At 41.5% G+C, this 27,088-nt stretch overlaps 1 protein-coding gene across 1 annotated transcript in view; it reads right to left on the bottom strand.

Moving 5' to 3' along the window:
• Nucleotides 1-6,800: 6,800 nt before the first annotated feature.
• The window catches only part of NDUFA9 (NADH:ubiquinone oxidoreductase subunit A9), a 40,997-nt gene continuing 20,709 nt past the window's right edge, over nt 6,801-27,088 (bottom strand). The window contains exons 7-11 of the mRNA XM_038576545.1: nt 25,768-25,835; nt 24,415-24,491; nt 18,230-18,325; nt 9,932-9,998; nt 6,801-7,108 (exon numbers count right to left, since the gene is read on the bottom strand). Coding sequence (XP_038432473.1) covers nt 6,938-7,108; nt 9,932-9,998; nt 18,230-18,325; nt 24,415-24,491; nt 25,768-25,835 — 479 coding nt within the window. The 3' untranslated portion in view covers nt 6,801-6,937. The remainder of the gene's footprint in view (nt 7,109-9,931; nt 9,999-18,229; nt 18,326-24,414; nt 24,492-25,767; nt 25,836-27,088) is intronic.

Below are 27,088 nucleotides of genomic sequence, written 5' to 3'. Positions count from 1 at the left end.
AAAGGAGGGGAACTGAGTGGGAAAAATTAGAAAGGGAGACCAACCATGAGAGACTCCTAACTCTGGGAAACAAAGGGTTGTAGAAGGGGAGGCGGAGGGTGGGGGGTAACTGGGTCATGGGCACTAGAGGGCATGTGATGAGATGAGCACTGGGTGTTATATGTTGGCAAATTGAATTTAAATTTTAAAAATAATAATATACACTTTCATACTACTACTATCAGCCCACACTGTTCTGGCCCTAATCCTCCATCTGTGCTCTGACTCCCACCCCTTCCACTTCCTCCAGAACCAGGAACCACAGACTACACAGGCATCACCCCAGCACATCAAGGTGCCTGTGTCTATGTACCTCCTAATCAAGAGGGCCTGGCCATTCGCTCAGCCTGACTAAACTTTGGACAGTCTTCTTCCTGACTCTAGGTCCCTGGCCTCCCTTAGAGTATTTTCTTTAGAAAACGTGTGAAGTCTTTCTCTGCCCCTTTGAGATGTACATAAATATTTTTAAAAAGCCCTTTGTCAATTTCACAACCCAGGAATGTCTTCCTCAAGTACCATCCCTTTGAAATATAATCATCAAGGAGATGGCACCCCTATGTTCCAGTCTCTGTAGAGGGGTAGGAGCCTAACTTGGTTGCCTTGCTCCAATCTGTAGAAGCACCTCCTGTCTTACAGTTAAGAACTGTTTATATTCCCTTTGGATAAAGCCAATAACAAACACTGATGACCTATGACCTCCTATGATCCTGGACCTCACAGAATCTAGATGGCCTAATGTCCTCAGGGCTTCTCCTCCAGCTCACCCCCAGCCCTTAAGAACCTGCCCACACTCAGCTTCAGTAGAGTTGAGCTTAGACTTAGTTCTGGTCTTTCACTTTGGTTGCAATAATCTTTTCAAAAACATCTCTCCCTAAGTCTGAATTTGCCTTTTTATTTGACATCCTTGAAACTTCTTCTTGCCAGATAGACTCACGTTAGAAAACCAGCTCAGCTACTTACTAATGCAGCAATTCACCTTTTCTAAGCCCCTATTTCCATTCTTTGGAAAACATGGATTACTCCCTTCCTCAGGAAAAGCACTATTAATTATGAAGTCAAGAAACCAATGGATGGACTCAGACCATCATGGTATTCCCTACTTAAGTGATACAGCTAAAGTTTACTGAGTGCTTACTATGTGCCAGGCTCAGCATTTTACATGCATTATTTCACTTAAGTCCTCACTGCAATGCCATGATGTAGACAGGTATTTATAGGTATTATTATCATCATCTTCATTTTATAGACAAGGAAATGGAGGCTGAGAAAGAGAGGTTAGGTGATTTGTCCAAATCTCCAGCTGAAAAGTGCTGGAGTTCACCTTGGAAACCAAGTCTGTATAGAGCTGACCTGCTGAACCTCCAAAGTAAAGTTCACACTCCCCAGTCCTCCCTTCATAACACATGGACTCTGTCTCCCACAGATAACCACCTACTCCGTATGCCCCAGTGCATGTGCTCATGCTGTTCTCTTCATGCCAAGTGATTACTTCCTTCTCACCCAAACACACAAACAACAAACTCATGCACACTTAGATGTTTCTCAAGACAACTTTAAAATCCATTTTCTGTGGAATTTTCCCAAACCTTTCAGAAATAGCCTTTCCTTTAATACCCCAAGAACTCTTCACATATATCTTCATAAATGCTTCCATTATAGAATTTTTGTCATTAGGATAAAGTATGTGAGGTGACCTTAGAGACAAGCAAAGCCAAGGGAGATATACAGGAAGGCTAGGAAGAACATGAAAGGAATGTAGAGTAGGATCAGAACATAAATAGATTTGCGGGTTTACAGAGATATAATGATGAACATAAGTAAATTATAAAGGACAATGTTGTGATAAATGGGGGGTGGGGGGTGATATCAGCCGTGATGATCAAGTCATGTGCAACTTAAATCCAGAGAAAACAGGCTCCAAGCGCTCCCCCATAAGAGCATGATTTGAAGTCTTGACCAAAAAAAGGCCCTATAAATGAACACTCAGCTGGTTCCTCTTTACCATGAAAAGAACTGTCCTGGATATGAGTGTCCTAGATCTTGTGCCCAGGGCACCATCCCTGGTCACTTGCAATCTCCATACACTGAGAAGGGAATTCCAAAAGGTTTGGGATGGGACAAGTGCCTCCTTAGTTGGTAAAGGTCTTCCACCTCTGCAAGACTTAAAACCAAATACACAGAATGAGCACTTCAAACCTTGATTAATGTCTCATGTCAAATTTGGGAATAGCCTCTGCATATTTGGTACTGAAAGTATTTATAGCATTTAAGAATTTAGCATTTTAAAGACTAACAGATTCATCTTATCATTCCAGTTTCAAGTGTGTATTTTATTTATTTAGACTTTGGTTTTTAAGTTGAAAGGTAGGAGAATTTTGTGAAGTTTGTAAATAGTAACCGTAATTACCAGACTTTAATATTAGTATCTATATAATTAATTTATTAGCTTTGCTAGATTTGTTCAAGTATATAGGAAGGTTTTATATATTGCAAAACTTACATTGTAAAACTTAACAGAGAAAATAAATTATTACTTATAATTTATTATTTTTTAAATGAATTTAACTATCTCAGGAAATTTAAGTAAATAAATCATAAGAACTCCTTAAAACTAATTGCTGAATTCAATAAATTCATAATTAGAATTGTGGGTTGAATATAAAATTTTAAAAATTAGTTGATTATTTCAACAAATTATATAATTTGAAAATTTCTATACTGATAAAATGCCCTCCCAGAAACCTAGAAATCGATATTGAGGTACAATAACTACTACTTATGTGTCTGTTTCCTGCCACTGAACTATGAATTCATTGCATTGCATAGAAAGCATCCTTATATCCCCACCATCTAGCACAAGAATGGTGGGAAGGGTAAGTCATCCAACAGCTGATATTATCTGCTATCTGCCAGGACTGTGATAAGTGATTTATCCATATACTCTCAAGAAATCTTCATCATAACCTATTTACACAGTTGAGGGAGGGAAGAGTGACAACCCAGTCACACAGCTGGGGAGAGTCGGAGCCCAGGCTGAATCCAAGTTGACTTTGGGGCTGGATCTTCCCATATCTTTTACAGTATTAGTTGAATGGATGAAAATCTTTAATGGTGGGACTTCAGACAGTATTATTTGAGCTGAGGAGATGATATGCATGTGGTAGACATGGACATAAATTGTTCCATGTGGAAAAGTGACCAGGACAGAGGTAGAGGATCCAATTCCTGTGAACAATTTGAGAAGAGTGAAAAGGTGACAGAAAATATGAAGTCTGGAGAGAAGGAGATAAGCAATGGAGAGGAAGAAAATAGTTTGACTTCATTTAGAAGCATCAGGAAAAGAACTGTCTGGTTCATGATTTATTCATGGAGGCCCAGGGGATATTTCCTTCATGGTCAGTTGACTGTTGTGGCATTTTGATTTGGAGCTGAGGCACAATGCCAGGTAACCCAGATTAAGCAAACAGGATTCTCAAGAGCCAAGGAAAATTAAAGAGAAAATCTCTGGCACTTTCGTCTAAGGAAGAAGTATGAGAGGACAAGCAAGGACAGCCCAAAAGAACAGTATCAGAAGGGTTGGCTAAAAGAGGTGAAACCCAGCAAAATTGCCCATAGAAGTTTGGTTATTGTGGTAATTCATGGCAAACCATGAATACTGAATAATAACTTACCTGACTAAAGTTAGCACCAGAGGTACTATGGTAGCTTTTTGCATTCTGAACTTCAAATGTGCACTCTACTGAAGAGTGTACTGTGGGGGAAGGAAATAAGAAGTCAACTCAGAAGGCTGAACCATGGTGTGCCATGGGCCTGCCTGATAGAAAAGCCAACAGAGAATGTTAGGTGCTTGTGTTGCACAACTGGCAGGCAAGGGAGGGAAACACTACATTTTTGCTCAAATGGTGTTCAGATTTTCAAATTAAACCACTGTCACCTTGCCTGAACCCATCCCTTGATCCCCAAGACAAGATTTCTGTGCATGCATCACAGCAATAGTTCTTAACAGGAGTGGGAAAGCCCCCTACGGGCATCTGGAAAACCTGTGGGTACCTCTGGTTATCACAGTGACTGAGGGGCACCAGGAGCATTTAGTGGGCACACATCAGGAGTGGTAGGCTTACCACAGTGAATCACAACACAGCAAATGAGGAGTTGAAATACTTAGAATCTAACTCGGTTTTACAGATATAAGGGGCATCTGAAAGGGTTTAATATATGCTGCATTAAAAAAAAAAGATTTTATTTACTTATTTATTTGAAAGGGAGAGCATGAAAGAGAGCAAGCAAGGGAGGTGGGCAGGGCAGAGGGAGAAACAGACTCTCTGCTGAGCAAGGAGTCTGATGTAGGGCTCGATTCCAGGACCCTAGGATCATTACCTAGACCAAGGCAGACACTTCATAAACTGAGCCACCCAGGCACCCCTAATGCTGCATTTCCTAAGAATGCAAGTACTATGAACCTGGGAAGGATCATATTTTCCTTTGTTCTGAATTTTACAAGAAGTTGTTCACTAAATACAGAAGCTGGTACAATGAACAGTGACAGTGCTCACCTATTTCAGTGACCAATACAACTCCTCCCCTGCAATGTCAGGCCAGTCTACATTTTTGCCCGGTGTGACTGCCCAGCTGAAGTGAGCAATTGAAAACTTCATTATGTTTTCAGTATGGCTGTCCGCACTTCGATACAATGGAGTCCATGTTGTTTTATTATGTACTACTTTCATTTCTTGTTGGTATTGAATAGGACATTGTATTTTGATTATATGTTAGATTAAAGTAGCTCTGACTTTCGTATAGGATAACAAAGGATGCATTAGGAAATATAAAAGGAGGCACTGGCCATGACAGGAAAAGAAACACTACCCTGACTGAATCATGGTTTTAGAGAAAGTAAGTATGTGGCACAATGAGTTATGATACAAATAAGAAACAGCACTGCTAGAACATGTAGATTCTGTAAGAGGAGATGCTGTACATTATAGAATTATCATTTCTTTTCAGATCACACCTACACATGTGTGCCTATCGGCTGGCTTGTCACCAACCAGGGTGTCATCCAAAATAACAAGTTATCTTAGCTAAAGACAAAAAGTGAAGCTGGAATTGGGCTCTTTTCCCTAGAGCATGATTCTCACATCTTAGTGTGCAGAAGAATAAATTGGCATGTTTAATAAAAATAAAATCACTAAGTCTTTTTTCTAGACATTCTGTTTAATAGGTCTAGGTAGGCCTCAGCCACTTGTGTCCCAGGAACGGCCCTACCCAGACGCAGCATTCCTGCACATTGGTGCTTTTCCACTAATTTACATGCACAACTTCCAGAGACCTTTCTAAAATGCAGATCCTGATCCAACAAGGCATGAGGGCCTGGCATGTCCCAAAGTGGCTTTCGAGGGGGGGGGGGGGCGTTGGAGGGAGGAGGGAGGGGGAGGGAGGGGGGGGAGGGAGGAGGAGGAGGGGAAGGGAGGACGGGGAGGATGAGGGAGGGAGGGAGGTATGGAGTGGTCGGAGGGAGGGAGGGAGGGAGGGTAGTTGAGGGAAGGAGGGAGGAGGGGGAAGTGATTCGTTCATTAATTCCGTTCTTTACTTTCTTTCCTTTCCTTTCCTTTCCTTTCCTTTCCTTTCCTTTCCTTTTCTCTTTCTCTCTTTCTTTCTTTCATGAGCAGGGTGAGGGGGGAAGAGAGAGGGACAAGAGGACTCCCTGCTGAGCATAGAGCCTTGAGATATGGCTAGATCTTGCAAGCCTGAGATCATGACCTGAGCTGAAATCAAGAGTCGGAGGCCTGACTGAGCCACTTAGGTGCCCCAGCACTCTGCATTTCTGACAAGCTCCCAGGTGGTCCATGACCACACCTGAATAGCACACTTCTGTCCATATAGGGGCAAAAGACTGAAGCATGCAGACAGGGCAGGTAGAGAGAACTCATCCTCAATGTTCATGCACCTTACTCTGTGAGGATGTGGTGGACATAACCATAACTGAACAGGGTTTTTGAGGACATTCCCATCCTACAGATCAAGTGGCTGCACTGAAGTGGAATGCAGTGACCAACCCTGGGTCACCTAAAATGGCAGCGTGTCAGCTTCACCAGAAATTACGTGAGTTCTTAATCATATGGCACTGAGGGATTTGCCTACACTACACCACATGTTCATGTGGATCTTGGCTGTGATGTTAACAACTTATATAAAAAGTTCTAATTCCTAAGCATCGGCATTACTGAAGAGAGGCTGTGGCACTGCCTCTGCACCAGAGATGATCCATCCACAACCACGGATCTGAAATCATCTCTCCATTGTCCAAATGGCAGCAGGGCAAAGGCCTTGGGGAGTTCAGACACAAGCAGAGGTCTGTGGAATTACTGCAAGTAGTTTGAGAACTCATAGATACAGATGATGTTTTTACCTGTATGGACTATTTTCTTAAGTGTAGGCAGATGTCATTAAGATAAATTTTTTTAAAATACCTTAAATGTGAGTACGTGCAGATTAGTTATGCAACACTATATATTTTCTCAACTAATGGATATTAGTTGACAATCATACATCACCGGGGGATCATCACAATATTTTGATATTAAAAAGGGGTCTGTGTCTTCCAAAACATATGCCAGGAAAAGCCTGACAAAGGGAAATTCAAATCCCTCAAAATTTCAGAAAATAAATAATATATATGTCATTATTAAATACATATTTAAAGAAATTATGTTCAAATTCTAAATGACTGAATTTCTCATTTGACAAATGAAGACAGAAAGTTGCAGCAAAATTTATCCTCAGATGCTTTAATAGAGGGATCTTATTCACTATATACAGGATTCCCTGAAGAAAGTGGGCTAGTCACCAGCCAGGCAACCTGACTGACCACCAAAACTCCAGGGCATCACAGGGGCAGCTAAAAGTTGACAGTCTTGGCCGGCTTCACGTCTTCAATTTCGGACAACAGCCAGCGGTAAGTACGGTGGCGCCGCAGTACCTCAATGGCCTTGAGCTCCAGGGGTGAGGCCTGAATTCCCAGGTCTTCCAAGCCTGGCAGGTGAGGCAATATCATGTCTGTGATGTGAAGCTGTGGATACACAGAACCACGGAACTCTGAGAACTGACCAAGAGCACAAAGCACTACCTCACCAAACCCTGAAATACTTAAGTGGCCCTAAGTTCTATTACCGAGACTTGTCTCCAAAGGACAGGTAGCTGGTTTTGATTCCTGGACCTCACCAAAAGTAGACCACAGGAAAAAAAGAGTTTCAGGGAAGGAAAAAGGCAAGGCCATCAAATATCAGCACAAAGGTCCCCAGCACTACCCACAAACATAGAACACTGGCTCCAGATTGAAACAGAAATCAATTTGCAATGGAGAAGCACCAGTCATCACTGTCAGGGTAGCTTCATGGGAGGTCCAGGAAGAAAATAAAATAGGGGCTAATGCAGAACCAGTCCCTTCCCCAATTCTCCCTTGTGCATGGGCTTTCTGCTTCCATTTGCACTGTTGAATTAAGGCGATAATTAGCATTGGTTCCTTGTTCATTAAGAGATAATCTATTAACCTTTGTGCTCCTACTGTACTTCACTTGGTTGCCTGATGCTCAGCAGAGATCTAAAACACCAAACCCATCTTGTTTGTAGAGAATGAGCTGGAGACTTCCACGACCCCAGACCACCCACAAGCATATGAAGAGAATCAACTTGCATATATGGCTGCACGCTCCTTCATCCTCCCCACCTGACAAAGTCTATAATTTTTACCAGAGGGCTGTGAGGCAGCCTCCAAATGCAAAGCCCATTCAGCCTAAAGTATCAACGCCTGCTCCATTATCAATGTAAGAGGTACATTCACATAAAATACATTCAAGTGTTCCGAGTCAGTCTTCCTATCTAATCTTTCATGAACATAGCAAGGATATCTTGAAAAAAGTCTCAGCTTTCCAGACATGGCCTGTCAGAGGGGAGGATAACACCTGCCCATTCACATTTGTTCCCTGAGGACTACTGTCCCATCTCCTCTATATTTTAATTTTTAGAGGATAATTTGGCTGTTTCTGTTGAGAAAAGGTCAATAGATCTTCAAAGGTAGAGATTACTTTGTATCCTTCCTCAAAACACTTCTACATGCAGTGTGGGAGACAGCAAGACAGAGAACCAGAGCTCTGGAATCCAACACAACTCTCTAGAGAGACAAGAGAGGCAGCCCGAGACTGATCAACAGAATGAGAAAGGAATAATTGACCTACTTAGATTAAGGTGGGCAGAGTGGAGATCTTTCTTTAAGCCAAATTGTCTAATACTATTACCTACATTTTTAGAATAAAAACTTGAAAAAAAGGGGGGGGCCTGGAGAGGCAGGAGTAGTAAGATCTGGCATATATTTTGAGGGCTGCCTGAATAATACTGGCTGATGGTCCACAGCTATGCTGCCCAATATAGTAGCCACTGGCCCAATATGGTAATTTTCTACTGAAATTTAATTAAAATTAAATAAACTTCAAATCTTATTTCTGCTAGTCATGTTGCTAGTTGCTTTGTTTTGAACACTGCAGATTACAGAACTTTCCATCACTGCAGGAAGTTATACTGGACACTACTGGTTTAGACTGGTAAGAGAAAGGAACAAATTGAGGGAGAATTCCTAGATTTTTGGCTTGAGCAACAGAGAGAACAACGATCTCATTAATTAAGACAGCCCAGGAGAGAAGTAGGCTTGTAATTCTATTTATGGAGATCTATACGTTTCAGAAAACTGTGTGAGACCCAAATAGATGTAAGGGACTGCAACTGGGGAGGGTGGGGGACAGTTCAAAGATGGAGACAAAAATGCAGCCATGAGCTTGCAGGCAGCAGCTGGGGCAGGGAACATGGGGAGGGTCATTCAGAGAATGAGCAGAGATACATAAAAGGCTAAGGGCTGGGTCCCCTCAGGGAGAGGGGGGTAAACCAGGAAGGGAAACCAAAAGGCAGGGTCAAGTGAGACAAGGAAGAGCAAGGGAATATGGGGACAGCCAGAGAACAAACTGGCAAATGAGGGTTCAGGGAGAGAAGTGGTGATCATAGATAGTCTGGAAAAGAGCAGTTTGTGGGGAGAAACAGGTGGAAAACCCTGAACAGAGTAGGTGAGAAAGACTGAGGGAAGCAGAGGGTTGCTGCAGGGAAGAGGAGAGCCCCCTGCCCTGCCCAGCCCTGTGCCCCTTGCCCCCAGGCCTGTCCCCATTGCCCCGCCCTTCTGTTTGTGCCCCTCCCCCAATTTCATTAAAGATTTCATGAAATGTTAAAAAAAAAAAAAAAAAAAAGACTGAGGGAAGCAACTGTTAACAGCAGGAATAGACAGCTCTTGGGCAGCCTGGGTGGCTCAGTGGTTTAGCACCGCCTTCAGCCCAGGGCGTGATCCTGGAGACCCGCATTGGGATCCCTGCAGGGAGCCTGCTTCTACCTCTGCCTGTGTCTCTGCCTCTCTCTCTCTCTCTCTCTCTCTCTCTCTCACTCTATCTCATGGATAAATAAATAAAATCTTAAAAAAAAAAAAAAAGGAATAGACAGCTCTTCTGAAGAGTTATGACCCAAATGGACACAGACAAACAGGATGGTAGCTGGAAGGGACAAGAGAGAAGAAAGGGTTTTGTTTTTGAAAAACTAGAGCCTAGGGCATGTCTGTGTGCTGCTGGGAATGATCCAGCAGAGAAGGAAAACAGGTGAAGTCTGAGAGAAGCTGAGGAACACCCCCAGAGCTGGAGCAGGAGGTGGGGTACATTTCATGGCCCAAGCCTCAGGGCTTGCCTCATATAGAAGGATAATAGACAAGATCATGAAAATAACCTAAGCCAGCAAACAAAATCAATTCTGACTTATCCATCTCTGTAGGTACCTGCCCAGGCAGATGTTCATCACACATACTCACCCGCTCCACTTTATCCCTTGTTGTCCAGGGTTCAAATGGACTCATTTCGAAGAGTCGTGCCACCCACCTAGAAAAAGGAATAAATACGGCACATATGGTAAGGGTCTCCAGACGTAATACTCAAGCTAACCTGCAGGATGCACCAGGGGAAAAGCTGCTGTAGAGGCAGGCGTTCACTGATTTCTCTGTTTTGTTTGTTTTGTTTTGTCTTTAAGAAAATAACCGGAGGAGGGGCAAGATGGCTGAAGAGTAGGGTCCCCAAATCACCTGTCCCCACCAAATTACCTAGATAACCTTCAAATCATCCTGAAAATCTACGAATTCGACCTGAGATTTAAAGAGAGACCAGCTGGAATGCTACAGTGAGAAGAGTTCGTGCTTCTATCAAGGTAGGAAGACGGGGAAAAAGAAATAAAGAAACAAAAGGCATCCAAGGGGGAGGGGCCCCGCGAGGAGCGGGGCTGAGGCCGGGGCGAGTGCCCCCAGGACAGGAGAGCCCCGTCCCTGAGAAGCAGGAGCTTCACCAATCTTCCCTGGCAGAAAGGCGCCCGCAGGGAGTTAGAGCAGGACCCCAAGAGGGCGGGGATGCCCTCGGGCTCCCTGGGACAGTAACAGACACCTGCGCCCCAGGAGAGTGCACCACACCCCGCGGCCGAGCTCCCTAAAAGACTGCAGCGTGCACGGCTGGACCCGGAGCAGCTCAGAGGGGCTCGGGCTGCGGCTCCTTGGAGGCAGCTGCGCGGCTGGGAGCCCGAATCCAACAGCGCAGGCTCCGGAGCACAGGGCGCCGGGACACAGCCCAGGATCCGGCCTCCCCGGGACAGGCAGAGGCCTGGAGGGCCCAGGACAGCAAGGACGCTCCTGCCCCGAGCTGAGCAGATCAGCGGCCCCGCCCCGGAACCTCCAGGCCCTGCAGACGGAGAGCTCCAGAGTTACTGCGGGAGCTGAATCCAGGGCTCCAGAGCTGGCCCCGCCACTGGGGTTGTTCCTCCTGGGGCCTCACGGGGTAAACAACCCCCACTGAGCCCTGCACCAGGCAGGGGCACAGCAGCTCCCCCAAGTACTAACACCTGAAAATCAGCACAACAGGCCCCTCCCAGAGAAGACCAGCTAGACGGACAAGTTCCAGGGGAAGTCAAGGGACTTAAAGTATACAGAATCAGAAGATACTGCCCCGTGTTTTTTTTTTTCTTTTTGATTTCTGTTTGCTTCCCCCACCCTTTTTTTTCCTTTCTTTCTTTTTCTTTCTCTTTTTCTTCTCTTTTTTTCTTCCTTTTTTCTTTTTCTGTTTTCTTTCCTTCTTTCTCTCTTTTTCTCCTTTTCCCATTACAACTTGTTTTTGGCCACTCTGCACTGAGCAAAATGACTAAAAGGAAAACCTCACCTCAAAAGAAAGAATCAGAAACAGTCCTCTCTCCCACAGAGTTACAAAATCTGGATTACAATTCAATGTCAGAAAGCCAATTCAGAAGCACTATCATACAGCTACTGGTGGCTCTAGAAAAAAGCATAAAGGACTCAAGAGACTTCATGACTGCAGAATTTAGATCCAATCAGGCAGAAATTAAAAATCAATTTAATGAGATGCAATCCAAACTAGAAGTCCTAATGACGAGGGTTAACGAGGTGGAAGAACGAGTGAGTGACATAGAAGACAAGTTGATGGCAAAGAGGGAAACTGAGGAAAAAAGAGACAAACAATTAAAAGACCATGAGGATAGATTAAGGGAAATAAACGACAGCCTGAGGAAGAAAAACCTACGTTTAATTGGGGTTCCCGAGGGCGCCAAAAGGGACAGAGGGCCAGAATACGTATTTGAACAAATCATAGCTAAAAACTTTCCTAATCTGGGAAGGAAAACAGGCATTCAGATCCAGGAAATAGAGAGATCCCCCCCTAAAATCAATAAAAACCGTTCAACACCTCGACATCTAATAGTTAAGCTTGCAAATTCCAAAGATAAAGAGAAGATCCTTAAAGCAGCAAGAGACAAGAAATCCCTGACTTTTATGGGGAGGAGTATTAGGGTAACAGCAGACCTCTCCACAGAGACCTGGCAGGCCAGAAAGGGCTGGCAGGATATATTCAGGGTCCTAAATGAGAAGAATATGCAACCAAGAATACTTTATCCAGCAAGGCTCTCATTCAAAATGGAAGGAGAGATAAAGAGCTTCCAAGACAGGCAGCAACTGAAAGAATATGTGACCTCCAAACCAGCTCTGCAAGAAATTTTAAGGGGGACTCTTAAAATTCCCCTTTAAGAAGAAGTTCAGTGGAACAATCCACAAAAACAAGGACTCAATAGATACCATGATGACACTAAACTCATATCTGTCGAAAGTAACTCTGAACGTGAACGGGCTTAATGACCCCATCAAAAGGCACAGGGTTTCAGACTGGATAAAAAAGCAGGACCCATCTATTTGCTGTCTACAAGAGACTCATTTTAGACAGAAGGACACCTATAGCCTGAAAATAAAAGGTTGGAGAACCATTTACCATTCAAATGGTCCTCAAAAGAAAGCAGGGGTAGCCATCCTTATATCAGATAAACTAAAATTTACCCCGAAGACTGTAGTGAGAGACGAAGAGGGATACTATATCATACTTAAAGGATCTATCCAACAAGAGGACTTAACAATCCTCAATATATATGCCCCGATTGTGGGAGCTGCCAAATATTTAAATCAATTAATAACCAAAGTGAAGAAATACTTAGATAATAATACACTTATACTTGGTGACTTCAATGTAGATCTTTCTATACTTGATAGGTCTTCTAAGCACAACATCTCCAAAGAAACGAGAGCTTTAAAGTATTTCTTTTATTTTTATTTATTTATGATAGTCACACAGAGAGAGAGAGAGAAGCAGAGACATAGGCAGAGGGAGAAGCAGGCTCCATGCACCGGGAGCCCGACATGGGATTCGATCCCGGGTCTCCAGGATCGCGCCCTGGGCCAAAGGCAGGCGCTAAACTGCTGAGCCACCCAGGGATCCTGAAACGAGAGCTTTAAATGATACACTGGACCAGATGTATTTCACAGATATCTATAGAACTTTACATCCAAACTCAACTGAATACACATTTTTCTCAAGTGCACATGAAACTTTCTCCAGAATAGACCACATACTGGGTCACAAATCGGGTCTGAACCGATACCAAAAGATTGGGACCGTCCCCTGCATATTCTCAGACCATAATTCCTTGAAATTAGAACTAAATCACAACAGGAAGTTTGGAAGGACCTCAAACACGTGGAGGTTAAGGACCATCCTGCTAAAAGATAAAAGGGTCAACCAGGAAATTAAGGAAGAATTAAAAAGATTCATGGAAACTAATGAGAATGAAGATACAATCATTCAAAATCTTTGGGACGCAGCAAAAGCAGTCCTAAGGGGGAAATACATCGCAATACAAGCATCCATTCAAAAACTGGAAAGAACTCAAATACAAAAGCTAACCTTACACATAAAGGAGCTAGAGAAAAAACAGCAAATAGATCCTACACCCAGCAGAAGAAGAGAGTTAATTAAGATTCGAGCAGAACTCAACGAAATCGAGACCAGCAGAACTGTGGAACAGATCAACAGAACCAGGAGTTGGTTCTTTGAAAGAATTAATAAGACAGATAAACCATTAGCCAGCCTTATTAAAAAGAAGAGAGAGAAGACTCAAATTAATAAAATCATGAATGAGAAAGGAGAGATCACTACCAACAACAAGGAAATACAAACGATTTTAAAAACATATTATGAACAGCTATACGCCAATAAATTAGGCAATCTAGAAGAAATGGACGCATTCCTGGGAAGCCACAAACTACCAAAACTGGAACAGGAAGAAATAGAAAACCTGAACAGGCCAATAACCAGGGAGGAAATTGAAGCAGTCATCAAAAACCTCCCAAGACACAGAAGTCCAGGGCCAGATGGCTTCCTAGGGGAATTCTATCAAATGTTTAAAGAAGAAACCATACCTATTCTCCTAAAGCTGTTTGGAAAGATAGAAAGAGATGGAGTACTTCCAAATTTGTTCTACGAGGCCAGCATCACCTCAATTCCAAAACCAAACAAAGACCCAACCAAAAAGGAGAATTACAGACCAATATCCCTGATGAACATGGATGCAAAAATTCTCAACAAGATACTGGCCAATAGGATCCAACAGTACATTAAGAAAATTATTCACCATGACCAAGTAGGATTTATCCCCGGGACACAAGGCTGGTTCAACTCGTAAAACAATCAATGTGATTCATCATATCAGCAAGAGAAAAAGCAAGAACCATATGAGCCTCTCATTAGATGCAGAGAAAGCATTTGACAAAATACAGCATCCATTCCTGATCAAAACTCTTCAGAGTGTAGGGATAGAGGGAACATTCCTCAACATCTTAAAAGCCATCTACGAAAAGCCCACAGCAATTATCATTCTCAATGGGGAAGCACTGGGAGCCTTTCCCCTAAGATCAGGAACAAGACAGGGATGTCCACTCTCACCACTGCTATTCAACATAATACTGGAAGTCCTAGCCTCAGCAATCAGACAACAAAAAGACATTAAAGGCATTCATGGGATCCCTGGGTGGCGCAGCGGTTTGGCGCCTGCCTTTGGCCCAGGGCGCGATCCTGGAGACCCGGGATCGAATCCCACATCGGGCTCCCGGTGCATGGAGCCTGCTTCTCCCTCTGCTTGTGTCTCTGCCTCTCTCTCTCTCTCTCTCTCTCTCTCTGTGTGACTATCATAAATAAATAAAGAAAAAAATATTAAAAAAAAATAAAAAATAAAAAAAAAATAAAGGCATTCAAAGTGGCAAAGAAGAAGTCAAACTCTCCCTCTTCACTGATGACATGATACTCTACATAGAAAACCCAAAAGCCTCCACCCCAAGATTGCTAGAACTCATACAGCAATTTGGCAGTGTGGCAGGATACAAAATCAATGCCCAGAAATCAATGGCATTTCTATACACTAACAATGAGACTGAAGAAAGAGAAATTAAGGAGTCAATCCCATTTACAATTGCACCCAAAAGCATAAGATACCTAGGAATAAACCTAACCAAAGAGGTAAAGGATCTATACCCTAAAAACTATAGAACACTTCTGAAAGAAATTGAGGAAGACACAAAGAGATGGAAAAATATTTCATGCTCATGGATTGGCAGAATTAATATTGTGAAAATGTCAATGTTACCCAGGGCAATTTACATGTTTAACGCAATCCCTATCAAAATACCATGGACTTTCTTCAGAGAGTTAGAACAAATTATTTTAAGATTTGTGTGCAATCAGAAAAGACCCCGAATAGCCAGGGGAATTTTAAAAAAGAAAACCATATCTAGGGCATCACAATGCCAGATTTCAGGTTGTACTACAAAGCTGTGGTCATCAAGACAGTGTGGTACTGGCACAAAAACAGACACATAGATCAATGGAACAGAATAGAGAACCCAGAAGTGGACCCTGAACTTTATGGTCAACTAATATTCGATTAAGGAGGAAAGCCTATTCACTGGAAGAAAGACAGTCTCTTCCATAAATGGTGCTGGGAAAATTGGACATCCACATGCAGAATAATGAAACTAGACCACTCCCTTGCACCATACACAAAGATAAACTCAAAATGGATGAAAGATCTAAATGTGAGACAAGAGTCCATCAAAATCCTAGAGGAGAACACAGGCAACACCCTTTTTGAACTCAGTCACAGTAACTTCTTGCAAGATACATCCAGGAAGGCAAAAGAAACAAAAGCAAAAATGAACTATTGGGACTTCATCAAGATAAGAAGCTTTTGCACAGCAAAAGAAACAGTCAACAAAACTAAAAGACAACCTGCAGAATGGGAGAAGATAATTGCAAATGACGTATCAGATAAAGGGCTAGTTTCCAAGATCTATAAAGAACTTCTTAAACTCAACACCAAAGAAACAAACAATCCAATCATGAAATGGGCAAAAGACATGAACAGAAATCTCACAGAGGAAGACATAGACATGGCCAACAAGCACATGAGAAAATGCTCTGCATCACTTGCCATCAGGGAAATACAAATCAAAACCACAATGAGAGACCACCTCACACCAGTGAGAATGGGGAACATTAACAAGGCAGGAAACAACAAATGTTGGAGAGGATGCGGAGAAAGGGGAACCCTCTTGCACTGTTGGTGGGAATGTGAACTGGTGCAGCCACTCTGGAAAACTGTGTGGAGGTTCCTCAAAGAGTTAAAAATAGACCTGCCCTACGACCCAGCAATTGCACTGTTGGGGATTTACCCCAAAGATTCAGATGCAATGAAATGCCGGGACACCTGCACCCTGATGTTTCTAGCAGCAATGTCCACAACAGCCAAACTGTGGAAGGAGCCTCGGTGTCCATCAAAAGATGAATGGATAAAGAAGATGTGGTTTATGTATACAATGGAATATTACTCAGCCATTAGAAATGACAAATACCCACCATTTGCTTCAACGTGGATGGAACTGGAGGGTATTATGCTGAGTGAAGTAAGTCAATCGGAGAAGGACAAACATTATATGTTCTCATTCATTTGGGGAATATAAATAATAGTGAAAGGGAATAGAAGGGAAGGGAGAAGAAATGTGTGGGAAATATCAGAAAGGGAGACAGAACATAAAGACTCCTAACTCTGGGAAACGAACTAGGGGTGGTGGAAGGGGAGGAGGGCGGGGGGGGGGGGGGTGAATGGGTGACAGGCACTGAGGGGGGCACTTGACGGGATGAGCACTGGGTGTTATTCTGTATGTTGGCAAATTGAACACCAATAAAAAATAAATTCATTATAAAAAAAAAAAAAAGAAAAGAACCAATATCCTGATACCACTACCTGTGAAGCTACCTTTCCTTTCAAGCTAACCTAGCCTGCCTGCCCTAACTGGTGGCAATCCTATTCTCTACAGAATTGAAAACTAAAATGAAGTCATTACTACCAACAAAACAAACACTAAGTATCCAACTTCCATAGAAGTCAGTACAATCTGATCTAATCTAAGACTCGGACATTCAAATAAGCTTTGTTAAGGATGCAGAGCAAGCTGAGTAGTACACAAGATATAAATTGTAATCCTTAAAAGCAGGGGCCCCAAGGGAACCAAAAAAATTCAAAGGTAAGGAGAAGCCTAAGACATGTGATTCAAATCAGGAAACAAACATTAAACAACAGGACGGGAGAGCTGCCTGCCTCACTTAATGCCATCTGTCCATTCTTACTGAAAACAGTTTTCTTTATCTGCCACCAAGTTCCCATTAAGTATCCTCGGGCAGTGGTTTTCAGCCTGCAGCCAGGCTCCCACAGAGCACTGGGGGCGAAGGCTGGAAGTACATGCTCTGAGTATCACCCATCACTATAGTTAGACCAGCTCTGCTGGTATCTGATTTACCTAGTTGGCCTTTAGTGGGTCACTGAACATGAGGTTCCACAGCTTTTTAAAAACTTAAAAACACCATTCCAATGTGCATAAAAAAGTGAAAAAGGAAGCTGAAGATTGATCAAAATTTCTCCAGGAACATACACAGTCTCAGATTTCAAACAACCTGACCCAACAACACTTTACTGATACCTGTGTTAGATCCCAAGCTTTCTGATGATCTAGTGTAATATCTTGAGTCCCTAAGTGCATTGCCTCAGACATAGTAGGCATTCAAGATATATTTGTTGAACGAGTGCAGGGGTGAAGTGCCACGTTGGTTTTTAAGTCAATCCCTGACAAACTGGATGTGAAAGTCTCCCAGACCAGACCACTAGCATGTGACACGATTCTGAGATTCTAAACCTGCAAAGGGAAGAAGTGAACCAAGAAGCAGGCCAAGAAGAAAGAAGATACGGCAACCACAGGTCAAGTCTGATCAACCCAGCTCCTTTCCCCAACTGCATGATCATACTGGTTTAATAAAGAAGGATCCCTTTCCCACATCTAGGTGATGGCATGAAAAGAGAGGGAAATCTAATTGCTCCTTTATACAACCTGCCGAGCAAGACACTTCTCTAAATTAAAATTAAGTGGTTTCTAATGAGAGAATTTGAAGAGCTGCAGAGTGATCTCTTAACACATTTTCTTCTCATCCACACGAATCCACATTTCCCTTTCTTAGACACCTCTGGATCTGTCCTAGACTTAAGATCAAGACATCAGGAGTGCCTCCTAGTTAGAGATTCAGAGGCTCTACTGTAATGAACATACTCCCTATAATCCTAAATGAGAGCATTACAAACAAATGTATCAAGTTAGCTCTATTTTAGAAGGCATAAAAAGAAATGCTTTACTTACCGATAGGCAAAATGTGGCAAAGGGTACGGCAGGAAGGGTCTGTGAGCCATAGCAAAGACATATTGCACCAGGTCAAAAAGAAGGTACCGATTGGGCCTATAAAAAGAAAATTACAGTTCTTCAAATTATTTGCTCCTTACAAATTTTCTTTTTAAATTTAACAAGATAGGGGGATCCCTGGGTGGCTCAGTGGTTTAGCGCCTGCCTTCAGGCCAGGGCATGATCCTGGAGTCCCAGGATCGAGTCTCACATCGGGCTCACTACATGGAGCCTGCTTCTCCCTCTGCCTGTGTCTCTGCCTCTTTCTCTTTCTCTGTGTCTCTCATGAATAGATAAATAAAATCTTTTAAAATAAATAATTAAATTTAACAAGATAGCATTTTCCTTATGAAAGAGAAAACATATGCACTGCAGTAAATACAGATTGGCACAAAGAAAACTCACCCATAATCCCATCAAAGACAATGCTAATATACTTAATGTAGCCTTCTTATCCCCTTACATATGCACATTTTTTTTTGCTTTTATAAATGTAAGATTACAGAGGTCATCTTATTCTGTAATGTCTTTTATTTAACACTGAATCCCAATCACCTTTTTATGTCACTCAATATTCTAGTGCATGTTTAACAATCACATAAATTGTATTGTGTGTAATAATAACTATTTGATAAAATGCCAGTTTGGGGAGGATATTTAAGCTATTAAAAATATTTTTTTCCCAAAAAAAAAAAATATTTTTTCCCTTTATAAGATCATGCTTTAATGAACAACTTATAGTAAACATTTTTATAGTAAATATTTGTACTTATCCATAACTATATATTTATGATGTATTCTATAAGTGGAACTGGCACAGAGTATGCTTGAAAATTTTAAGGCTTTTATTGAATACTTCCCAACTGCCTTCCAAAAACGTCGTATCAGTTCACATAAAATGCTAGCAGCCCCCTCACCAAAAATGAGTTTAGTCATAAAAATAGGCAAATAAAACTGTGACAATCTTCTAGGTAAAAAAGGTACCTCAATATTCTAATTTGCATTACTGTAATCCTGGAGATTAATTTTTTCTTTTTCTTTTTAAATATTTTATTTACTTATTCATGAGAGAAGCAGAGACACAGGCAGAGGAAGAAGCAGGCTCCCTGAGGGAGCCCGGTGTGGGACTCGATCCCAGGACCCCAGGATCACGACCTGAGCCAAAGGCAGATGCTCAACTGCTGAGCCATCCAGGCATCCCTAATTGGTTTTTCTTTATATAGTTTTGGCTACATATACTTCTTTCTTTCCTCTCTTTCCTCCTTAAGTTCTGTCTATAAAGAATGATTTGTAAGAATTCTTTATATTTTAATGATTCCGTTGGCAATATTTTTTACTGTTTGTATTTTGCTTTATAATGTTTGTTTTGTGACATATATAAGTTTAAACATTTCACTTAAACAAAAGTTCTGATTTATTTTATGGTTTGATTTCATATTTAGAAAATCCTTCTATAGTCACCAGTGACATAAATTCCCACATATTTTTTCTTTTTAAGATTTTACTTATTTGAGAGAGAGAGAGAGCACAACAAAGGGGAGGTCAGAGGGAGAAACAGACTCCCTGCTCAGCAGGGAGCCTGATGCAGGGCTCAATTCTGGGACTCCAGGGTCATGACCTGAGCCAAAGGCAGACGCTTAACCAACTGAGCCATCCGACATATTTTTTCTAACGTTTTGGGGTTCTTTAATCCATAACATATGTTCCTTTTGCAAGCTATTTTTGTAATGATATAAAGTAAAGATATAATACCATTTACTGAATAATCTACCCTTTCCCCATATTTTGAAATGTCACATACTGTATTCTTTATTCTTACATGCTTGAGACTGCTTCTAGATTTTCTATTCCACAGACCTGAATAGTTTTGTACTGGTACAACCTCGCTTTAATAATTATTATTGCTTATAATACATTTTAATATCTCTTCACCTGTTTTTGCCTGGTCCCCTTTGCCTCAGAAAGCCTATGAGAGCTGAAAGTTAGAGGAGTATGATTCAATGAGACACTCCTCACTCTGACATTTCAGCAAACAAAAACAAAAAACATGAAAACGTCAGCCAGGGGAACTATCAGACAAAGGCCTCAGATAGCTTCCTTCAAGTTCCAGAAGGATGTGGAAGAAGCACTATAGGGCATATACACTATGCCAAAGAACAATCTGTAATCTTTACAAAGACAAGCAGTATCAGTATCAAGGGTAAATTAATTATATGTAAAAGGCTCTTCAGCTTCTCTGAAGCACTCTGTGTTCCATTAACTGTGACTCAAAGACCGGTTCAAGTGCCTCTGCTCACAGAGAAAGGTACACTGAAGCCGTGTCCTTTCCAGCTTCAGTTTCATGGTTCAACATTATAGGCATTCCTTTGCAAACAGCCTCAGCAACACCTTATCCCTCAGCTGCCTCTCCACTATACTAGCACAGCATAGTCCCTTCTCTGGTTCATACAAGTGTCTGCCTTCTTTGCACCAGAACCCCAGCAAGACAGAGTTGCAGAGAAAACAGAGCTGGGCAATCTGGCTTCACCTATCCTTCTGACCCCTACCTTCAGATAAAAGACTCAGTTCTGCTTTGCTACCCTACTATGCTCTCCTAGGAGGTGTGCTGTGCTCCCAGGGAATACTTCCAATCTTCTCCTCTGTCCTCAAGTTTTCCACATACCTCTCTGATCCACCCTGCCCTGCCTTTTAGCCAATGATCTCTCCACTCAACATCATTTTCTTACTGCTGCCTTCTGAAGTACAAAACTTTTCCATGTTGGTGGAGTCTAATTTATCAGTTTTTCCTTTTATGAAGTAGGCTTTGAATATCATATCTAAAAAATCTCTGCCTGGGGTGCCTGGGTGGCTCAGTTGAACATGACTCCTGGTTTCAGTTCAGATCATAATCTCAGGGTTGTGAGATTGAGCTCCATGTCCAATTCCATGCTCAGCATGGAGCCTGCTTGTGATTCTTCACCCTTCTTCTTCTTTCCCCTCTACTTCTCCCTTTACTCACACTGTCTCTTTAAAACAAACAAAATCTTAAAAAAAAAAAAAAAAATTTCTGCCTAGCCCAAAGTCTAGACGATTAGTTTTCTTCCAAAGGTTTTATAGTTTTTTTGTTAAAGATTTTATTTATTTATTCATAGACACAGAGAGAGAGGCAGAGACACAGGCAGAGGGAGAAGCAGGCTCCACGCAGGGAGCTTGATGCGGGACTCGATCCCGGGTCTCCAGGATCACACCCCAGGCTTCAGGCGGCGCCAAACCGCTGTGCCACTGGGGCTGCCCAGTTTTATAGTTTTAACTCTTACATTTAGGTCTCTAATATAATTTGAGTTAATTTTTTCATGTTATTGTGTGAAGCTAAGGGCTTATGTTTACCTTTTTGCAAATGGATTTCCCAGGACCATTTGTGGAAAAGATTATCCTTTCCCCACTGAGGTGTCACAGCACTTTTGTCAAAAATCAGTCATCGGGAACCCTGGGTGGCGCAGTGGTTTAGCGCCTGCCTTTGGCCCAGGGCACGATCCTGGAGACCCGGGATCGAATCCCACGTCGGGCTCCCAGTGCATGGAGCCTGCTTCTCCCTCTGCCTATGTCTCTGCCTCTCTCTCTCTGTCTCTCTGTGTGACTATCATAAATAAATAAAAATTAAAAAAAAATCAATCATCCATAAACATGAAGGTTGCTTTCTAGACTATCAATTCTATTTAATTCATCTATATTCTATTCTCATGCTAGCATCACACAGTATTTTTTTAAAGAATCTATTTATTTATTTATGAGAAACAGAGAGAGAGGAAGAGACATAGGAAGAGGGAGAAGCAGGCTCCATGCAGAGAGCCCGATGCGGGACTCAATCCCAGGACCCAAGAATCACAGCCTGAGCCAAAGGTAGACGCTCAACTGCTGAGCCACCCAAGCATCTCACACACAGTCTTTATAACTAGTTTTAGAGTAAGTTATGAAGTTGAAAAATTTAAGTGCTCCAAGTTTCTTCTTTGTCAAAATGGTTTTGGCTATTGTGGATCTTTGCATTTCCATATAAATTTAAAATTAATTTGTTAACTTTTGCAAAAAATTAAAAAAAAAAAAAGCCTGCTGGAATATGGATAGGATTGGGTTGACTAGATACATGAATTTGGGGAAAATTGCCATTTTAACAATATTGGCTCTTTCAGTACATGACCAAGAGATGTCTTTCTATTTATTGAACTCTTCTTTAATGTCCCTCAATGTGTTTTACAATTTCCTGGATACAGGTTTTATATTTGTCATAGTTATACGTAAGTACTTTACTTTTTTGTTGCTATTGTGAATAAAATTATTTTCTTCATTTTATTTTCAGATTGTTCATTTGTGAATATATGGAAACCGAGTTTTATATATTGATCCTGTACCTTCTGACCCTGCTGACTTTATTAGTTCTCATAGTTTTATGCATATGTGTGTCTATCACTAGGTATTTAATGACTGAATGATAGAATGGACCAATGTTCTATAATTAATAACTATGAAAAAAAACCAGGACCAAAATTAAGGTCTTATGAGCAATAAGCAAAGTTTTCCCCTGGGCTAAAGAGACAAAAAGAGAAATGCAGATGCCTATCTAGTTTCACATACACAAAATGCATACGCTACCATGCCTAGCACTACTTTTCCTACCAACATGCCAAACAAGTATGGTGCACTGCAGCCTAGCAGAGACTGGAATGGGCTGAGCAAAGGTAAAGAGGCAAAAAGCTAACTCCTCCCAGAGTATTTCCACCAAGCAGTAAGCAAAGTCTGTAAAGCCATTTCTGTTCCTTTCTTTGGAATTCTAGTCTAACTACCTTTTGACTCAAGTCAGGTATCTTGGAGTCTAGTGATTTATGGACCCTAAGAGGAACACACTTTTGGGGGCTAATTCTCCTGGAGCATATTACTGATTGCATGCTAACATACTGAACTAGGAACTCAGAGAGAGGCATACATCTTGCAGCCAATAGATATGGAAACACAATATGGTTTTTTGCACTGACAAAAATCTTAGTAAATTAAGCCTATAATAATATTGAAATGAATTCATATGAAGTCAAAATCCTGGGAATATATACCATGTTTCCTGGCTTAGAGAGAAAAGTGTCATTACTCTGGAAGCAAATATTTCTTAAGAATTAAGCTATCACTTAATTGAATCAGATCCTCACCTTTCATGGAACAATAGGTATCATTAGTTTGCTTCATAAAATGACAGGGTTCTGGGCCAATTATTAGGTAGATTTGGTACTTTTCTGTCTGCTGGACTGAGTCTTAAATTTTAATTATAGTTAAGTCAGAAAAAAGGTCCTAAACCCAGCTGTGACAAGATTTAATAAAACTCAGGTGAGTCATATAGCTTAACTGTGCCCCATCTGTCTAAAGAGCAAAGAGGGCATATCCTAAATGATCAATCTTGCACAAGAATAGCAACTGTACCCTAAACCAGCCATTTCCAAGCTTTCTGGGGCATTGCAATACTCTCAAAAGCAATTTGATTTTGCAACTATTCTTACTCTCTAAAAGTATTCTGGGGATCCCTGGGTGGCGCAGCGGTTTGGCGCCTGCCTTTGGCCCAGGGCGCGATCCTGGAGACCCGGGATCGAATCCCACATCGGGCTCCCGGTGCATGGAGCCTGCTTCTCCCTCTGCCTGTGTCTCTGCCTCTCTCTCTCTCTGTGACTATCATAAATAAATAAAAAAAATTTAAAAAAAAAAAAAAAACTTAAAAAAAAAAAGTATTCTGTGTTTTCGAATCTGTAGTAACATCCTTTTATATGTTAAAAACATCACTGGAGTAGTACAAAATCATCCTTGGTGATCACCAGACTAAGTATATGTAATAGTCTAGAGCAGTGGTTTTCAGACAGAAAAGTCACTTATTAAAGCAGATTCCCTGGTTTGCTCAAAGTCTGATCTAATAGAACCATTCAGGAGATTCTGACAATAGTACCCTCCGGACACCTCTTTGAGGTACACTGACCTTGGGGCTAAAGGAATAAAATTTCTGGAATAAAAACAGTTGAATAAAGACACTAAAAATGCAACAAATAAGTGTAGAGTGACATGTTTAGACATTATCGTTCTTGTAAATCATTACAATTTGTTCAGCACAATTTTAAAGTCAAACTCTAGTCACCTACCCAACAAAGGCAAAAGATTTCCCTTTGGCATCTGGATCCTTAATTGCATTAACAATTCCTTTTGATACATCTACAACCTGTAGGAAATTGTAACACATGTTTAAGTAATTGTTGAAAGAAAAAACAGAGATGGGGGGAGGGAGGGAGGGAGGGAGGGAGGGAGGGAGGGAGGGAGGGAAGGAAGGAAGGAAGGAAGGAAGGAAGGAAGGAAGGAAGGAAGGAAGGAAGGAAGGAAGGAAATCAGGTGGCATCAATCACAACTTCCCACCCCTCCCACCCCCAAGCAAAAGATTAAATTAAAATAATGGCATTGTTTCCAGAAAGTTCCTTAAAGAACCCACTTCTCAAGGGCTCAAATGACCTACATATTGGAAGGTTCACCTAAATATTTTTTCTGGTCAGAACATGTTCATGCTCAGATAGCTGTCAAGGCCTTTGATTGGACTTTTGTCCACTATCTCTGCAATCTCACCCCTTACCACTTATCCTAATGCTGTTACCATGCTATCACAAATTAGTAAGCTGAATCCCATGGAGCTGCCAACATCCTACCAGTTTGACTTTCCCAAATAATAATTTTATGATTTCAGGGTTTTCAACTGGGGGATTTGGGCTTCCCAAGGGACTTTTGGCAAATGCCTGGAGGTATTTTTAGTTGTCACAACTAGGGACGTTATGCTACTGCCATCTGGTGGCTAGCAGACAGGAATGCTGCTAAACATTCCAGAACAGCTCTCCAACAAAGAAATAACTGGCCCAAAATGTACAGTGCCACAGATGAAATACCCTGGTTTCAACATAATATGGAACCTAACCTATGGAACCTATGCTCTTACCTTTGAGACTCTGAACACACCATTCCCTCTGCATGGAATGCTCTTCCCTAACCCTCTTCATCTGACTTGCTGCTAGTCATCTTTAAGGTCTCACCTTAAATGTTGTTTCCTCTGGGAAGCTGTCGCTGACCCCCAAGTCTGGATTAGATATCCCTCTACTGTAATTATATAGGTCCTCTCCCTATCACAAGCACTACCACACTGCATGGCAATTGCTCTGCTAGTTGCCCCTGGATGAGGCCAATGTGAGGATAATAATTTGTGCCTAGTTCATATCTCTGTATTCCCAGTGACATGTACAGTGTGCCTGGAACATTCAATATATTTTTCTTAAATGAGCAATGAGCAAACAAGTGAACACACAGAGAATACACGGACCTCTTAGGTAAACTGAGAGACAAGTAGCTAAAGCACACTGAAAAGAAAAAAGTGATAGAGTTATAGGATTAGGATAAAACTGGAAAACTGACCACCTGAATCTGAATCTAGCCAAAGCCCCTCCATTTGGGCTACTTACATATACTGGTTGTTTCACAGTCTTCTTGCCCAAGGAAATGAGAGGTACACCACCAAACCAGCGAGTATCTGGCAAAAGAAAGAGAAGTATGCTTACAAGGCCTCAACAACCAGAAGCCTCATCAATCTCAACATGCTCCAGGTTAGCAGAATCATTTTGCATAACTGAAATAATGAAATAAATGTAGCTGACACTGAGGAAGTGAATAGGTAGCCACTTGTTTTTCAGATAACAAACACAGAAAGTAAAAAGACCAAAGCTTTAAGGACATGGAGTGCAAGGGAAAATGATCAAATGGCGTGGCCACTTGGTACATGGCCACTCCCAAGACTGGACTCTCAGTGACATCACTCCATTCTAAGGAGGAACACAAGAATCAATAGATCAGCAATACAACAGGAGTAACTCAGAAAAAGATTCTTATAAAAAGTGGGAATTTAGGATAGGATGAATGTATTACCACAAATATGTGGGGAACTGAAAGATTATTTAATAAGTGGTGCTGAGACAATCATTTTATTAAAGTGAGAAAAAGAGAGGAAGGGAGGGAGAAAAGGTTCATGTCTCACCACAAAACAAAGCAAATCCCAAGTGTATTGAATGTAAAAAAGCCTTACAAAAAAAAAATTTTTTTAAGTAGCCATTATTTATAAGAGCATCAGAAAAAATAAAATACTCAGGAATAAACAAACCGAATTGGCTAAAGTCTTGCGCACTGAAAACTACAAAACATTGCTGATATTTTTTTAAAAGATTTATTTATTTGAGAGAGAGACAGTGAGGAGAGGGGCAGAGAAAGGGAGAAGAGAATCTCACGCAGACTCTAAACTGAGAGTGGAGCCCAATGAGGGCTTGAACTCATGATTCTGAGATCATGACCTGAGTTGAAACCAAGAGTGGGATGTTTAACTGACTGAGACACCCAATGCCTGGGTTGAAAGAAATTTAATAAGATAACAAATAAATAGAAACATATCGCACATTCACAGTGGAAGACAACACTGTTAAGATGTCAAACTACCCAAAGAATCTATGGTTAATGCAATCCTTATCAAAATCCCAATGGTGAATTCTGCAAAAGTACAAAAAACACCATCTTAAAATTCATATGGAATCTTCAGGGACTCCAAATAGCCAAAACTGTTTTGGAAAAGAAAAACTATTCCGACTATTTCGAAGTCTCACCTCTTGATTTTAAAACTTATTACAAAGCTATAGTAATCAAGATCAAAACAATGGCACAAAGACAGACATATAACCAGTGGAACAGAACAAACTTCTGTATCTATCATCAAATGATTTTTTTTTGACACAGTGCCAA

This window comes from Canis lupus, chromosome 27, assembly GCF_011100685.1.
Source record: "Canis lupus familiaris isolate Mischka breed German Shepherd chromosome 27, alternate assembly UU_Cfam_GSD_1.0, whole genome shotgun sequence".
NCBI lineage: Eukaryota > Metazoa > Chordata > Mammalia > Carnivora > Canidae > Canis > Canis lupus.
The sequence above is the reverse complement of the archived record's forward strand: the minus strand, read 5'-3'. Positions and strand labels throughout refer to the sequence as shown.